This window comes from Nothobranchius furzeri, chromosome 4 (genome assembly GCF_043380555.1).
Source record: "Nothobranchius furzeri strain GRZ-AD chromosome 4, NfurGRZ-RIMD1, whole genome shotgun sequence".
NCBI classification, from domain to species: Eukaryota; Metazoa; Chordata; class Actinopteri; order Cyprinodontiformes; family Nothobranchiidae; genus Nothobranchius; species Nothobranchius furzeri.
Genome location: NC_091744.1, coordinates 61362443 through 61379868, shown reverse-complemented (window position 1 = coordinate 61379868; position 17426 = coordinate 61362443). Strand labels below are relative to the sequence as shown.

Here is a 17426-nt window from a genome sequence, read left to right as displayed (position 1 = left end):
TCATCCAACATTTGGTAGATTTTGGAAGACTTTTAAATTTTCTTGTTAAAATTTTGACTTTAGAGGTTTGCTTAATGGAACTTTGAAATTCCGACTTCCGAACACAAATAGAAAGCAGCATAAATTCCTGCTTACTTCAGGACTATTTCCCATTCTCTTAGAAGGTATTTTCAGCTCTGCCCACGGGGTTAATAAGTATGCAGGAACGGACCGGAAATTCAGCAGCCAGGGTTTTATAATGAAAGCACAGCTTTACACGTGCCTCTTTATTTTCTCAGGTAGGTTCTGTTCCACATGAAGCCCAACATGATTATTGATCGTTGACTGTCCTGGTGGATTCATGAGCCAATCTCACCTGTTCTGTAAAGAATCTCATGTATCCAAGACATGCCAAAAAGATCAACTGGACTTCTTTTCTTGCAGCTTGAAGATGTTTTATCTTTCATGCAAAAGTAGCTTCCTCGTTCTGACTGGTTTGGTGTTCCAGACTTAAAAGGCGTTTTACAACAATCCCAGCAATAGATTCATTAAAGTCACAAAAGTGGGTTACCAACTTGAGCAGTCCTGCTGTGATTTTGTTTTTATAAATATCTTCTATACATTCATTCTGTGTCTCATTTGAACTTGTACTTCTTGTTTTTTTAAACACATAAAAAAGTTGTTCCTTACCTTATTAGCTAACGTTTCAGCTACTTCCTGTAGCCATCATCAGAGCTGTGACGATGTTGGCGGCGTCACTTCCTTTTCCGTTTATCTGCGGGCAGCAGAGGACGTTTTCACCCTCTGTCTGGAGTCATAAATGAAATACCATGCAAACTCTGCAGTAAAACATACGTAGGAGAAACCTGACGCCAATGTAACACACGAACAACATAGAAAAGAGTGTGAGAAGGAAACAAACCGAAGACACACAAGAGCAGCAAAACAAGAAGCAGAAATTCAGCTGTTGCAGACCACTGCACAAGGGAAAACCATATAATAGAGTGGGACAAAACAAGGATCATAAACACAGAACAACAGAAATACAAATGATTGATTAAGGAAGCCATAGAAATAAGGAGACGTGGACACGGAACCATGAACAGAGACGAGGGGGTCTACATGTTAGATCACGCATGGGACTGTGTCATCGACGAGGACGGCACGGGCTCATCATCACAGCTCTGTGGCTGCAGGAAGTAGCTGAAACGTTTGCTAATAAGGAAAAGAGCTACTTCTCTTTGCTGAAATACAAGAAAAACAAGTTGTTTTTATAAAGCTTTGAATTTCTAACCAATGGTCAGATCCATAGAAGCCTTTTAAAATGAAAAGTAAAATGTCTTCAAGCAAAAAGATAGGCGCAGTAGCCATCTTTCTAAAATACTGTCAAGGTTTTTCAGTGTAAAAAAACAACAACATGAAACTTTAGTTGCATGGGCCGTGCTGCGCAGTGAAAAGGAGGCTTTTAATGAGATAACAAACTAAGTTCTGCTGCTAGTTTAAATTTGGAAACCAAAGCATTGCATCTGTCAGTGATAACACTGCACATCCATTTTTCTGAACCAATCATCTGATGCAAAGTTGACTCAAATTAGGTTCATTTACTAATTATTCAGCGTTTGCTTTGCGGGCCGTCTGCAGCAGATGGGCCCCTAACTCACATTTGGGAGTAATTCACTCGATGACATTACACCAGGCGGGCTCAATCAATCACAGAAAAGTGATATGAAGTTTTTAATCACCCGACTCTGTCAAAACAACCGACTGATCAAGAGATTCTGCCAATGCACCATTTGAATGTGCAGCTCCACACAGCTGCCTGGCTTGCTTGGCCCCACCTGGCCCATCTGTAGTCCCAGTTAACTGACTGGCGGTCTCACACGGATCAAAGACGTGGGGACGGGGAGTGCTGTCAGTCAGCCCACGGCTGCAAACTTCTCCCGGCTTCCCCTGACAGACGCTTGTCACGCCTCTGATCTTCTGTCTGCCTGCTGGCTGAAGGGTTGGTGCAGGTTCTGGGTGGTGGAAGTGGATACTGAGGCTTGTTAAGGAAACTTGTTTGCAGACGTTGGATGGAACGTTTCTCCAGAAATTCATCCAACCATTCTCAGCCTGAGGTGAATACATCAACACAAAGTTGATCATTGCATTGAAAAATGAAATAAACATTAAACAAAACTGTGCACTAGAAATCAGCAAAATATTTTAACTGCTTTCATAACCTGTCTGCTGCTGTCTGTCCTGGGACTGGGAGATCGGGGTCGGGTCATCCCAAAGACTATCTAATGCCTCCCTGCTTGACACTCAAACCCCCGCTCCCCAAGGGGAAGGGTCAAACGCGGGGCTGAATTTCAACAGTGTGATGACTAATGGGACTTTAAAGCTCTGAAAATTTTAAGTTTAGCATCAACTAGAGGTTCACATATGACATCATCAGAGACTTGCCAGAGGCTTGAGGGGACTAAAAAACTCCCAAATCAGTTTACATCTCCACTAAACACACATGCAGGGACCGTTTGTGTTTGTTGCTTGTGATGAAGACGCTCCATGGATCATTTTGTAAATTGCTTAAGATAATTTACAGCGAGACAGAGAGCATGCATTTCACTCCAGAGGTAGTTAAAAAAACCGTGACTGACTAATTTGTAATTGGCTTATAATGAACACACGGGGAACAGCAGGAGCAGCGCAAGAGTGAAAACAGAAGTGCAACGGATGAGTAATTACCCACATTATTATCCTCAGATTTTGAGAAAATGAAAAAGAGGAGAAACCCCAAATAAGGAGTAGCTGAAGAGGGTGTTGCTGTGTTATTTCCAGGACAGGAGTATGCACCGGGTGGTCCAGAGTGAACCTTGTCCTGAGCTAAACTGTCCCGAGTCGGAGCAGGTCGCTTTGAACAGCAGGTGCTGTAAAGTCTGCAGAGGTATTTAGAGTTCTTCACTTCTTTATTGCAACTGCCTGATGAACAATTATAACTGAAAATGCTCATTTTAAGGTTCTATATGACAGAAAAGTGAGTAACATTATGTGGAATCCATGATTGGAAAAAGGTGGTAATTTGAGGGATTTTGTTTTGATCTAAATGCATTAAAGCAGCAATATGTTTATTTTGGCCATCCTTTATTTGGGAAATGTTATCGCAGAGCTGGAGGAAGAGGAGGCAGAAATCACAAACGTTTTTTTCTTTTCATGCACTTTAGTAAAACACGTTTGTGAAGAATAGTACGCACACGACAAAGTAAAATCATATTGAATGCATGCTTACCTTTGAGAGTTATAGAGAAAAACAAACAGATGTATCGTAACTTTTTCACATTTCTCCTCCTCCTCCCTTCTTTGCGTCTCAATCTTTTTCTCCCGCAGGTCACGACTTCTGCTCAGAGGGCCACGGCTGTGTGGAGCACTCTGACTGTGTGAATCTGGAGGCAGGAGACTGCTGTGTTTGTAAAGATGGCTTCCGACCACTGCGAGACGATAACGCCTACTGTGAAGGTACAGCACGACTCCTAATTACAAACCCCAGCTGCTCAATGAAGTTAGTTTGTCCTGCAGAAGAAGGCCCGTGTATTCCTTCTTTTGCCTTTTATCTTTGCTTTGTGAATATTGCGCCAAGGGAGGTCAAAAGGGGGCAAAAGCACGTGCCGTTTTCTGGGAGAACATGGCAGTGGTAAATTAGTGTTTATTTTTGCACTGAAGAATCTGCAGATCAGTCATGGCTCCCTGACTGCTTTGTCTAAGGATCAAGGTAGCACCGCTTCTCCTACATGACAGCAAAACAGGTGTGACATTGATATAAGAACAAGGAAATCTGGAGTACTTGGCTGAAGAGAGTGCCTTAAGTTATGCAGAAATCATGAGCCTTTTAAAGAGACAATGTGTAGTTTTTACCATTAATCCCTGGAAATATCCTACAGTTGAAAATGAACTAAATGATGCACAGTTGTTGAAAAATAAGTGGTGATTTCATAACTATAAAAATCAGGTCTGAAATACATGGGAGTGGGTCTAAAGCCTAACTTATACTTGTGCGTCGGGACGGACGCACGCGACACCATTATCCATCCTTTCGAGGGCTCTCCGACAGGCTCTCAAGGACGGACGGAGTCAACCTCCTTTTTCTAAACATCCATCCATTGAGACAACAAATGCAAGCTTGCGTCAACAGCGCCGCCATTGCGCACTCAAAAACATAAAGAGGGCTGAGGATGTCTAGCGGCAGACACGGAACAGCTTGAAGAATACCTTGTGGAAAAACTCTAAAAGTATTAATGTTTTATTCACCCGTGACTGCAGGAGTGAAAAGATATGCAGCGAGAGTTTTATTCTTGGATGGAAAGGATGGGAAATGTGGGTTTAGAGGTGGAGAGCGCATGAAGAGGTGGAGGAGGGTGAGTGACAAATTTGTTCATGTAAAAAATTCTCTTAAATACAAAAAAAAAAAAACACACACACAATATAAACACACTCTCTTGGACCGGATACATGACAGGATACCACAGAACAGCGCTACGCCCTCTGTTGTCCTGGCCAGGAATTGCTTTGCCACAATCCCCAGGGGACGGTGAAGTCTGAGGGCAAATTGTCTCCATCCGTGCGTGCGTGTCTGTCCCTCATGGAGCTGACGGAGAAGTATAAATTAGGCTTTAGTCTCTGGGTGACGCCATGTTAGACGCCATGCTTCCTTCCACGGGAGCCTGTGAGGACAAAACACATTTACTGATTTGTAACAAAGTTACCAATCTTTCACCATTCATAAACGTTGTTGTTTTACACATTTACCACTTCACTCGTTGCCAGTGATTAAAGGGATGGTGGGCTTGTCTTTTTGCTGGAGGTTTCCCTCCTGGGAATTTTTGACCCTAATAGCCATCTTAAGGTCTTAGGCCCTGTCCACACGTAGCCGGGGGATCTGCCAAAACATAGATATTTTTCTACGTTTTGGCCTGTAATCCACACGAAAACTGATCTTTTTAAAAACTCCGGCCAAAGTGAAGATCTGCGTTTTCTCCGTTTTGGGTGTCTGCGTGTGGACAGACAAAACCGGAGTTTTAAGGTCCGCAACGTCACTTTCCTCGTCAAAAAAATGCTGACATCACGTGTGCGACCTGTGTTTACAATAGCCGACAGCATGGATGCCCTCAGAGCTGCGCTCGCTTTATCAATTGTCCAAGCGTTTTTTGCTTGTTTGTTTTTGCAAGCGGAATTACTGCTCCTTGCGGAAGACCACAGACGAAGGACAAGGTTAAGAACGGGGGAAGTACTGCCACCTACAGGTCTGGCATGTCCTTAACAACGTATTTATCCGGGTACGTGTGGACAGAGTTTTTTTTTAAAACGAGGTGGTGTGGATGCAAGTTTTTGGAGGGGCGGATATTCGTTTTTTTTTTAAAACCCGGCTACGTGTGGACTAGGCCTTACTCAAACACATAAATACTGGTTGCCTGCAATGATTTAGGTATGAATCGTCCCCTCTCACCAGGGAAGAACACACCGTCACTATAAGAAAAATCACCTGAGGTTTTAATTTTAAGAAAACAATTCAATATTTCAGTGGAATCAAAAACGGTTCTCTTTTATTCCCGCAGTGGGTCGTGTCTTTACAGACCGTAGATGTTTTCTCCTATTGCTTTGTGCTTCCTGCAATTCATTCTGCAGTTCTACATAAACAGACTCATTTATTTTAAGATATCGCAGCAAGCAACTAGAACACTGTTAAAATACATTAGCCAGCTGAAACCCACCCTCCACTATAAACAAGCAGGTTATTTGAATCTTCTCAGACTTAAAACTGACAGTTCCTGAGCTGAACTTCTCGATGCATCATTAAAAAATAATAACTTTATCATCACGCTTTCCTGCAGTAAGAATGTAGTAACTGCTAGCCCTTGTGTATCCCCGGCATTAATGAGCAAACATGGCATCAAAGTAATCCCGCTCCTTCTGTATTTGACCCTGACAGCTGCCCTATCGATATACAGTCTTCTTGATCTTCTCCTTTCAAGTGTGTGGCGTTATGGAGCATCTGTTTGTGAGAACGTGTCTCAGCCTATTTTGTTACTTTCAGTCCAGACACTTCCTGTCAGATAAACTCTATCAGCTTCATCGAGATGAGACTTGAGCATTCATCAGGCGGCGGGGCTTTTAGTTAATGTCACACGGATGCTTACTATCAGAATAATGATCCACAGCTTGAGCACATCTCACATTAATTTGCCGATGTGAGCATTTGTTTAGATAATTAGCTCAAGCGGATCTGCACGCTAACTAAGATTTGATTTAAGGTGGGACCACGTACATCTGTGTGTTTCAGGATTGACCAGCTGGCAAATGAAAGGATTGTTTATCCGATTATTGTGTGAATTTGGAGTCATTAGAAACAAATTTGCAGGGATTAACCATAATCACATTTTTCATATTTTTTCAACAGAACATGTTTTTATTCCCAAACATTCCTATTGCATCTTCATTTACTGACCAAAGTCAGTTTAGCTTCCAGAATAGATGAGGACAAAACTGCAGGTGTTGGACGCGACTCTCAGTACAGAACACTTCTGGTGCCACGTTAGGGTGTAACACACTTTTAGATTGAATACAAAAAGGTCATACTGAAAGTCAGCCCACAGCAGTTGTTACTGACCCAGTGACACCCAGCAGATCAACTCTGGGTCAGAGGTGACTTCTGAACGGATCCCGCATGTTTGATTGTGGAAAGATTAAGAGAAGTGGCTGGAAACGGAAGCTCCTCAGTGTGGTGCATCGACATATATACGATGTGTGGTGCAGGCAGTCCATCAAACCTAATTTACGAAGCGTTTTCATACGAGTGCAGCTCAGAACGTTGTACAAGATTAAAACATTACCCCACACCTCCCCCATAGGTTAAAAATCATTGGTTAAAATGCAAAATCCCTTTTATACCTCCTTCTCCTTACCCCCAATCCCCCCCCACCCCACCACACACACACACACACACACACTCACACTCACACACACACACACACACACACACACACACACACACACACACACACACACACACACACACACTCACACACACACACACACACACACACACACACACACACACACACACACACACACACACACACACACACACACACACACACAGCACCACTCCAAACACAACCATCTCTGTTCATAATTTTAGCCTATTTATTGGAGGTTTCAACTACCAATGTGGAGGTTAAAAGTAGAGGGTATTTGTAACCTCCCCCTTGCCAGATGGTTTGTTCTAACGTTCCCCTTGGGCGGCAAATACGAAAATTCACAGTCAGAATGCATGAGAAACAAACGCTTGATCACAGTGAGAGTAACGTTTTAGGTAGCAAAAGTGTTAAGGTTAGGGTGAGGGTGAGGAGAAGGTTATAAATAGTGAAACGTTAAGGTTTAGGTGCGGTTAAATGAGCTTGTTCTGTGCCACATCAGCAGATATCCCATCACGTCAGTTTTACGCTGCATTGGGATCTGCAGTCAGAAAAGGGGAAAACCCTTTTCGCACATAAGTGATGAAAAAGGGCACTTTTGGCATCAGGGGTCTGACGCGGAGGGTGGCTGATCAAGCGTTTGTTTTTGAAGCGCTGGGAGTGAGAATGTGTTGTTTGTTCATACGGCCGACAAAATTACTCTGGGGTTTGTAAAGCTTGCTTCAAATATAACAAGCCACTCTTGGCTTTATTTGTACTGAGCAACAATCCTGGTTTTTGCTCCTGGGACTATTCAGGTAGTTTCAGGCGCAAAACAACCACCACACCTCATGCAAACCTACATTTTGACCCCTATCAGACAAGTTCTGGTAATCCTGTCTGATGACTCTGCAATGCAACGTCTGTATCTGGGGGACGTGGTTCCCATCAGTAATTACTTAGCACGACTTGAATAGATTTGGCCTGCTTGGATGGCATTTCCATCAGTAATTGGTGACAGGTTGCCGGCTCAATACCTGCTTTAATATGGTTCTGTGCATACTGAGCCGGGCCAAAAATGTGACATCAGCAAATGACAGTCACTAACTGTCTAGGGCAGGGGTCACCAACCTTTGTGAAGCTGAGATCTTCGTCACGGGTACTGAGCCATATGAAGGGCTACCAGGTTGATACTAACGTGACCTTCAAACTAGAATAGATCAGATTTAAACTAAGCTTCATGTATAATAAACATATTAAAATTTTTAGAATAGAATAGAGTAGAATAGAATAGAAGAAGAAGAAGAAGAAGAAGAAGAAGAAGAAGAAGAAGAAGATGTTTTCTATAGCGCCCCTAACGATAAAGATCACGAGGCTCTTCACAAAAACAAAAAATGTAAAATCTAAAAAAGAATTTAGAAAATGATTAAACATATATTTAAAATGAGTAAAAAATAGACAATTGTGGTTAAAAAATGTAAAGAAAGAGAGAGTGTGAATATGAAAGAGGGAAATCAGTGGATCCTGAGGAAGGTGGAATAAGTAGGGAGAGCAGAACAAGGAGAGGGTGAACAGAATAGAATAGAATAGAATAGACTTTATGAATCCCACAATGGGGAATTCACTTGCTACAGCAGCACATACACTTAGAGAAAAATAAGAAGACAAATAATAAGATTACAGGTAAACTCACAAAGGCAGTAAGCCATTATTGTAACCTTCAACCACTAAAAACAACAAATAAGAAGGAAACTTGTGTTTCCAGATCTATGTACATATGGTATTGCGCAAGTATCGAACACATGCTGAACATTGCATTGATGTAATTGTGTACCAGGATAATGCCAGTACCAGTTAAACTGATGGGTTATATATACACAGAGGGGATGAATGACCCATAGTAGTGTTCTGTTTTATATCTGGGATGTCTCAGTCTGCCACTGAAGGAGCTGTCCATGGTCTCCACAATTTTAAAGAAAGTTGTAGTTTTAAAATCTATATTAAAGCATTTATGAATAAAAAAGCATAATTTGTTTTAATTTTATCTTAGACTCATGTTATGTGGAGGATTGCCTGTGGCTGACTTATGTGGCCCCTGGTGACACTATGGTGCCCGCAGACACCAGGTTGGTGACCCCTTGTATAGGGGGTGGAGTTAATGGGTGCTCCAGAGTTTTCCACATTCAGAGTCTGACAAAAAGCCAGCGACTGAGTCAAGTGTTCAACATCACCACCATGTCCACAATTTTTGTGCTGTGTTGTGTTTTTTGTGACAAACAGATCACCTTGCACTCCCAGATCCAGCTCTCTGCTATGCCAGCCCACTCACTAGAGCCATTTCTCAGCTGCAACAGAAAAACAACCCAGTTCATGTAGAGTTGAGTGGATCTGACCTATGTTAACTAAGGGAAAGGCAGCATTTAATAGCAATTTCTTGTGTAATTTTTCCAAATAATAGTAATTTAGACTACAGACAAGATACTGACTGTTGATACGCATATAAAAGGGCCCTAACTCATCTAACCCAGAACATCCCTTTAGCTTACCTTTATTTACAGATAGCATCAGACGACTGCGCTTTATGGTAAACCAAGCGAATTGCTGCAATAGCAGAAACCTTTACCTTTGTCAAATGTTGCGGTTTGAAGTCTTTCTGAGACTAGCATGACCAAATAAATGCACTTACTGTTTGATTACTATTTGTCACAAGTAAGAAAACCTACTAAAAACCCAAAAAAGGGATTACTTTCTTGAGCCGGTTTGATGTTTGTTTCATTGCCGCCTCATGCTTGACTCCCAAGCGTCTCAAACATTTTCAGCGGTTTGTTGTTCGTAGAAACAAGGACAGAAGAGCCCGTCTCATTACCCGTGTGAAAGTAAGTACAAGCAGACAGACTTGTGTCTCCAACATCAACACTTCAGGCTCAGACTATTCATCTTAAGAGCAGACTGGCTCTCTCTATGAAATTGGATGGCAGTGTTTGTGGTGAGCTTTTGCATCAGAGACTTCACAGAGAAACCTGAAATTGACTCAATTTGCTGATGCTCAAAAACAATTGATTTTTTTTCTTTCTTGTCTGTTTCTGTGACTCCCTTACTTTATAATTGTGTCCGTATCCTGTTTTGAGAATAAAAGAAGACTTTCCAAACCATTGCAAATCCTGCAGGTAGAAAAACCAATGCTTGTGTTCCAGTAATAGATATACCATTTTGTGGCTGCGTAAATTGTGCAGGAAGATGATTGAAATCATCTGCTTTCAATTCCTGATGAGTTTCAACAGAGCGGAGCCTGCAGGATGAGATGAAAAGTCCAACTTGGAGGCAATTCCTCCTTGCGTAGCACACGGGATGGATATTTTAAAACTCACGCGTTTAGAGGCTCTCGACTAAACATCTGTTTTATGTGCAGTCACACCATGTTTGTGGGTTTTAGTCCAAAGCAAACTTCACAAAAAGAAGAGACAGATCCTAGCTCTTTAAAAGATTCCTGGGTCAGAGACAGACTCAAAATAGCTGATGAGATCATTTCTGTGTGAATTTTTCATAGACACAGCAGCAGGGAAATCTCAGGGGAGTACTAGCCCTGCCTTTGTGCGTGAGTGAGTGTGTGTGTTTCTGTGTGTGTGCACATGCATGTGTGTGAATGTGTGAGTGCGTGCGTGCGTACATGCATGTGTGTGTGTGTGTGTGCGCACACGAGCATACATGTGTGTGCGTGTGCTAGCATGTGTGTGTGTGCATGCATGTGTGTGTGCATATGTAAGCTGGCATGTTTTCAAGTGATGAGTTCCCCAACAAAAAAGGCTCCCAGCTTTCCCCCACTCTGTTTTTTCCAAAGCTTCAGGTCAAATTAGTAACTTTGATGCACACACACACACACACACACACACACACACACACACACACACACACACACACACACACACACACACACACACACACACACACACACACACACACATGCGCGCGCACGCACTCACACACACACACACACACACACACATTTTTGTGCAGAATTAAACAGAAAAGTGAGGAACAGCGAAGTGACAGACTGTGTGATTGTTTCCAAATTGAACTATGCGTACGGTTCAACATGTTGAGATAATACCATTATTCATCTCTTATTGTTGCTCTGTTTTGAAATGCCCTACTTTAGAACATCTCTGTCAGAAGGGCTCATAAATAACGTCTGTTTGAATATGCTTAATGCATTCATGTGGAAAATGTGAAATACAAAATGATACTCTGTAAAATAGAAAATATTAGAGAGTCATGGTGTGGAAGGCGGCTTCACTTTGATGCATGGCACATCACAAGGAGTGTTGTTTCTGACATACTTCACTTATCATTTATTTAAAACAAACAACCTCATGATTAATGAGACAACAAGACACAGAGCAGAGCGGTGATTGTATTGTATTTGCTACAAATGGCTTTTCATTATATTATAATAAAAACACACTTTATCTGACTGAATACAAATAAAGACATAAAAACATTATGTACACACTATAATTGAATTTAGATTATTGAAATGTGTCATTTACTCATTTAATCAGCTTATTTGCGGTGGTCTCTAGTAGGAATGAATGACTTGTAAGTTATACTTGGGAAGGGGGCTCAGATGGTGGAGTTGCTTGTGGTAACGGCTAGCTTCTACTAGCCAAGACGTTCTCTGCTGTTTCGTGGACGCTAAACCAACATCAGCCTTCCCCATCATGAGCCAAGATGGGTGAGCCCATGAATGTTAAGTGACAGGGTGAGATCTGTCAAGGTTTTCAAATCCTAGATTTTCACTATTTTCTATCAGAAGCTAATGCAGCAGATGGGCGTAGTAGAGGTTGTATCAACTAGTCGACTAGTCGATTTATCGACTTCACTGCCCTGTAGTGACTTTTTATGCCTGTCTTCGACTAGTCGCTGTCACGTGATAATGACTGACAAGATGCAGTCCTCAGAAAGACAGTAGGTAAGGAGCCCCTGCACGTCTGGAGGCGACGCGCTGTGCCAGAGCGTCGGTACTGACACCCGCCGTAAAACGGACATTTAACGAAATTGTGACATTTACCCTCTTGCAATTTAACCTTCCCCTCACCCCCATCCTAACCTTAACAAGCTTGCGCATGCAAAGCTCTGATTGTTGACGCGCTCCAGACATCTGCGTCCTGAGCATGGCCACAGTAACGTTATCAAATTAGGTGTCACCACCTCAAAAACAAATTTAACACATGATCATTCATGTCGGCTCATTTCCTTTTATGTTTTTTGTCTTTACTTTGTGGCTGATACGTTTCGCTGCTGTGGAGCGGGGCACAGCACCTGTTTTGTCCTCCGGTGACACATCTCACCGGTGCGGCCGGTGCGCAGCGCTCACTTCGCTGTTTTTGCGGTCGGTAGATCTTTTAGAACTGCAGTTCAAAGGTAACTCATAAGGTGAATATATATGAACCCAGGTAGCAGTTTTTCTTTAGGATTGAGAGGAGATGCAGGAAGATAATAAACAGATACAGGACAGAAAAATAGTCAAATAAAAAACAAGTTAGTTTTTGTACCTGGTGGTTGCAACAAACAGACACCATTGAAGGTAATCAGAAGTGAGGAACAGAAAATGAAATAATTATTTTAATGTTTAGAACAGCAGGAACTCCGAGAGGCTTCAGACGCATCAGTGAGTTTGCGGCCGCTGCGCAGGGGGAGAGGACTGAAGCAAGATGCAGAAACTACCGTTGTTAAAAGAGATGTGTAACTTTGAAACTGTGGGCACAATTTTAATTGTCAAAAACTCTAGCGAACCAACCCGCTTCAGGTGTATGACGACATCAACGACTAGTCAAAGTCAACTCGATTTTCCTTACTTGACTGTCGACTTTAAAAAAAATTAAGTCATGCAGCCCCTAGGGTGTAGGGGACTATTATCATGTTCAGCCTGTATGAAAAACTCAGAGTGACTGATTATATTCAGAAAAAAATCATTAAAAATGGTTCTGCGTGAACCTTTAAGGAGGATTTATATGGCGTTTAAAGCGTGCCACAACCCGTGCACGCGCATTGGGTCCACAGCGCGCGTGTGAACGGGAATCGCGAGTGAAAATATACATGGCAGCGCGCGTGTGAACGGGACTCGCGAGCGGAAATATACATGGCGAGAGGTCATTTGTGCACTGAGAGGGAGCAAACTGTGTCTGTGAGCGCGCGTTGACAACGAGCACACGGCAGAGGAAAACGTGCGCGCGCGGCAGCCTCTGTGCGCGCTCGGCAGCCTCTCTGCGCGCTCGGTTTCTGACTCCTGCTCGCTCGGCTGTAAGGGCTTTTGGCACTCTGGAGGCGTGGCCTGTGGCAGATCTTCTCTGTCCTCTGATTGGTTAGTTTACCCCGCACTTTACCCTCTACCTATCTATACAAAAAAGTCTGATATTCAGTAGTTGCTGGCATAGCTCAGCTGGGAGAGCGGGTGACTCTCGCCCCGGGGGATCCAGGTTCGAGTCCGGGCAAGGAAAATGCAGTAGATGTCATGTTAATTTTTTTTTATTTCAGGTATTTTACAGTTGTGACCGTTCAACTGTCATTAAACGTCTGAATGTTTGCTGGGCAGTGTTTTAAAAAGTGCACATAAGCTAGATGGTTTTAACCATATAAAATTACATTTTTTGTGATACTGGAAAAATACATACTATTAGTAAATCTTTACTTTTGTTAAATAAATCAGTTGTTGAACCCCCACTCCTCTGTTTGGTCTCCTTTCTTATTACAGCCCACCACTTCCAGTCTGGGTTGTAACAATCTGCAGACAGATTTCTGAGTATCTCCTCCTTTGGTACACAGATCCTCACTGAGCCATGTACTGTGAACAAATAGTTTCTCCATGATATTATCCAGCAAGGTCCCGTTTTTGTCAAAACAAGGGTGAGGTAATGAAAAAATAGAAATATATTAAATTAACCTTTAAATTATTTATATGCATCATTAAAATAAAATAAAACATGTTTTAAAATATATAAAGTGCACCAAACTTGACTCAGTCCATTCAACAATTCTAAATGGACAATTATGTAACTCATCAATTAATTATTTGAAAGGATAATTTGTCAATTAAATACTGAAAAAAATAAACAATTCATTAATGAGGCAAGAACTTTCTCTCTCTCTCTCTCTCTCTCTCTCTCTCTCTCTCTCTCTCTCTCTCTCTCTCTCTCTCTCTCTCTCTCTCTCTCTCTCTCTCTCTCTCTCTCTCTCTCTGGAAGCCCCACTCTAAGGGAGTTTGCAGTGTATTAGTGAGTCATATATTGTACAACCACAGTCATAAAGTTTTCAATCAGTAGTTTTATTTCAGTATGTATTTTTCCAGTATCACAAAAAAATGTAATTTTATATGGTTAAAACCATCTAGCTTATGTGCACTTTTTAAAACACTGCCCAGCAAACATTCGGACGTTTAATGACAGTTGAACGGTCACAACTGTAAAATACCTGGAATTAAGAAAAATTAACATGACATCTACTGCATTTTCCTTGCCCAGACTCAAACCTGGATCCTCCGGGGTGAGAGTCACCCGCTCTCCCAGCTGAGCTATGCCAGCAACTACTGAATATCAGACTTTTTTATATAGATAGAGGGTAAAGTGCGGGGTAAACTAACCAATCAGAGGACAGAGAAGATCTGCCACAGGCCACGCCTCCAGAGTGCCAAAAGCCCTTACAGCCGAGCGAGCAGGAGTCAGAAACCGAGCGCGCAGAGAGGCTGCCGAGCGCGCACAGAGGCTACCGCGCGCGCACGTTTTCCTCTGCCGTGTGCTCGTTGACAACGCGCGCACGCAGGTTTGTCACTTGTGCACATCCTTGTGCGCTCACAGACACAGTTTGCTCCCTCTCAGTGCACAAATGACCTCTCGCCATGTATATTTCCGCTCGCGAGTCCCGTTCACACGCGCGCTGCCATGTATATTTTCGCTCGCGAGTCCCGTTCACACGCGCGCTGTGGACCCAATGCGCGTGCACGGGTTGTGGCACGCTTTAAACGCCATAGATTCAGTAGATCCCTGTCTCAAAATGTTTGCGAGAGTTCTCATTTCCCTCGTGTGATTGTCAGGCCTTTGCTTCGGTTGTGCTGGAATTTTGACCATGATGATTTCACTTCATAAATGTCCCAGAGCTGCCACGGATGTCTGTAGGACAAACAATAGGAGGAGACGATGGTCTGATACATTTGAATCATTTTCGGCATTGATGACTTAGTGTTAATGTGCACCAGTTACTAAAACCCGAGCTGTCAAATGGTTTGTTACACACAATCACCCTGTTCACACTCAGCTTATTTAGACACCATCAATATGAAATAAATTACATTTCAAGGTGTTGTACTAAAAAAAAAAAAGAAACCATTCCAATTTACATCCAATTACAAACAAATAATTTCCCTCCAGTTATAATCCAGTCTAATTGAGTGGGGTCACATTCAGTGTGTTAGTAATTATAGACTGTCATTTGTGATTTAAGATTGTGTTTCTATGAAGAACATTGGGTTGGGTTCAGTGTTCCACAAAAATAAACAGTCAATGATCAACAAGAGTCTGCTTCTAGACCTGCAGAAAAGGGACAAACAACAATACAACAGGAGCAAGCTATCACCGCGTCAACTTGATGAAGACATATATAATCAGCATTGTTTAACTGAACAATCACACGATAATAAATCACAGTGCATTTAGTGCCAATCAGCCTCAAGACTTGTGTTGAACGTGCCCAAGTCCATACTTATGAGAGCACCACGTGAGCACCTGTGTGTGGACATGCGCTTATTTATGTAAGGTTTATCTATAGGAGCGTCCAATAGAGAGTGTGAGGGGCCACAGATCAGCACAAGGACCCCAAGGAGACTGCGACCAGAAAAGCCCCTGGCCCCCTCGAGAGGTGCAGAGGATCGCCTCGTGGGGCCACAACCAGCAGCCGGCAGAGTCCCGGGAGATACCAGCGGCAAGCCCACTGGCCCGCCCGCAGCCTCCCACTCGCCAACCGGCTGAGCCCGGGACCCAGCAACCCAGGACCCAGGGGCGACCACCCCTGCCGGGGACCCAGCAGAGCCCAGGGACCCAGATCCCACATAGGACATCCAGGTAAGGTTGGGTCCTACCCCTCCTGGACATCCCCCTCTCCTGTGATGGAACAGCAGAGGAGCCAAGGTCTACCCGAGGCTCCTAAGCCCGGGCCAGCACTGCCGCATGTTCCTTTCTTCTTCCCGGCAGCATGCATGTCAGGACCCGACCCCCAAGGCCCCGGCCATATCCCTACATGGGGCCGGCTATCCCCACACCCCGAGCCCCCAGGCCCCCACCCAGACCCGCTCAGGGGCAATGCAGCTGCCAGGCAGCGACCCATGGCCACCGCCAAGACCCCCAAGGGGCCCCACTCACAACCGCCAGTGGTCCACCCCCCGAGGCAACACAAGCACCTCCAGAGGGGGGCAGCAGCCCCCCAGTCCCAGACACCCCAAGTGAACCCACCTCCAGGGAACGTCCGGATAACCTGATCATTTTAAAAGTTTTAAACAAGTTTGGGACCAGCAAAGACAGCTATATTCAAAAGAGTTCAAATGAAGTCAACTGGAATTAATCAGTTTCTTGAAAATGTCTTGCATCTCACCCGAGGAGCTTTGTCAATTCTGACTGGAATATGGAAGGGTTCATTTCATAAACTGCTGATGACAACTGATGCTTAACAAGCAGAAACTGCATAAGAATACCCCTCCTCCCTACTCCCTGAGCAGTCATTGGTGTCGTTAGGCTCTATTGTGTGGGAGTGGTTGTTTTTATTAGATGCAGGAGGGTGTGACCTGGAGTTAAACAGTTTTCGGATTAGGATTAAATATGTTGTAGGTGCTTGAAAGGTAAAACCTGCGTCCTCCTCTGTTTAATGTAGGAGAAACCAAAGAAGTCCAGTTGCTTCATTCGAACCCCTTTGGATTACCATGACCTGGATGACTGAGAATCTTCACCAGCATATCTTACAGTTTTACAAATATTTAAATGTTTAAAAGATTTTAAAGGTGTTCAGTTTAATTCAGTTCTTTACTGCTGGATGTTACAAACCCAAAACTTTTAAAAATATTTATATATTTTTAACCTGTATTTAACCAAATGAGTCGATTGAGAATGCATTCAACAGCATACACTGACGATCTGGCGAAGAGGCAGCAGCAACAGGCACATAGTTAGCTTTACACACTAAAGAAAAACAGATACGATAAAAGCATCCAAGATGAAAATAAGATAAAGCAGGTAGACAAAGGACTGTTCTCATATACAATATGTACAAGCAATCAAAACAAACTGTGAGTCTATAAGTAAATTCCATGAAAATTGAAAATTTCTCCCTGACGGTTTAATTTCATAGTAGTGTGCTAAAACATTTTCACACACAAACATATGGTTCTGGTTCGAACATATAATAATTTACCAGATAAATACAATGTTGTGGCTTACTGATGTGTATTTGAATGTATTTCTGCAACAAACAGAATCCTGGCAA

General features: G+C 43.0%; 1 protein-coding gene across 1 annotated transcript in view; it reads left to right on the top strand.

The window, feature by feature from the left end:
* Nucleotides 1-17426, top strand: part of nell2a (neural EGFL like 2a) — a 449405-nt gene that overhangs the window by 49138 nt on the left and 382841 nt on the right. The window contains exons 11-12 of the mRNA XM_054733610.2: nt 2800-2905; nt 3346-3474. Of these exons, the coding sequence (XP_054589585.1) occupies nt 2800-2905; nt 3346-3474 (235 nt within the window). The remainder of the gene's footprint in view (nt 1-2799; nt 2906-3345; nt 3475-17426) is intronic.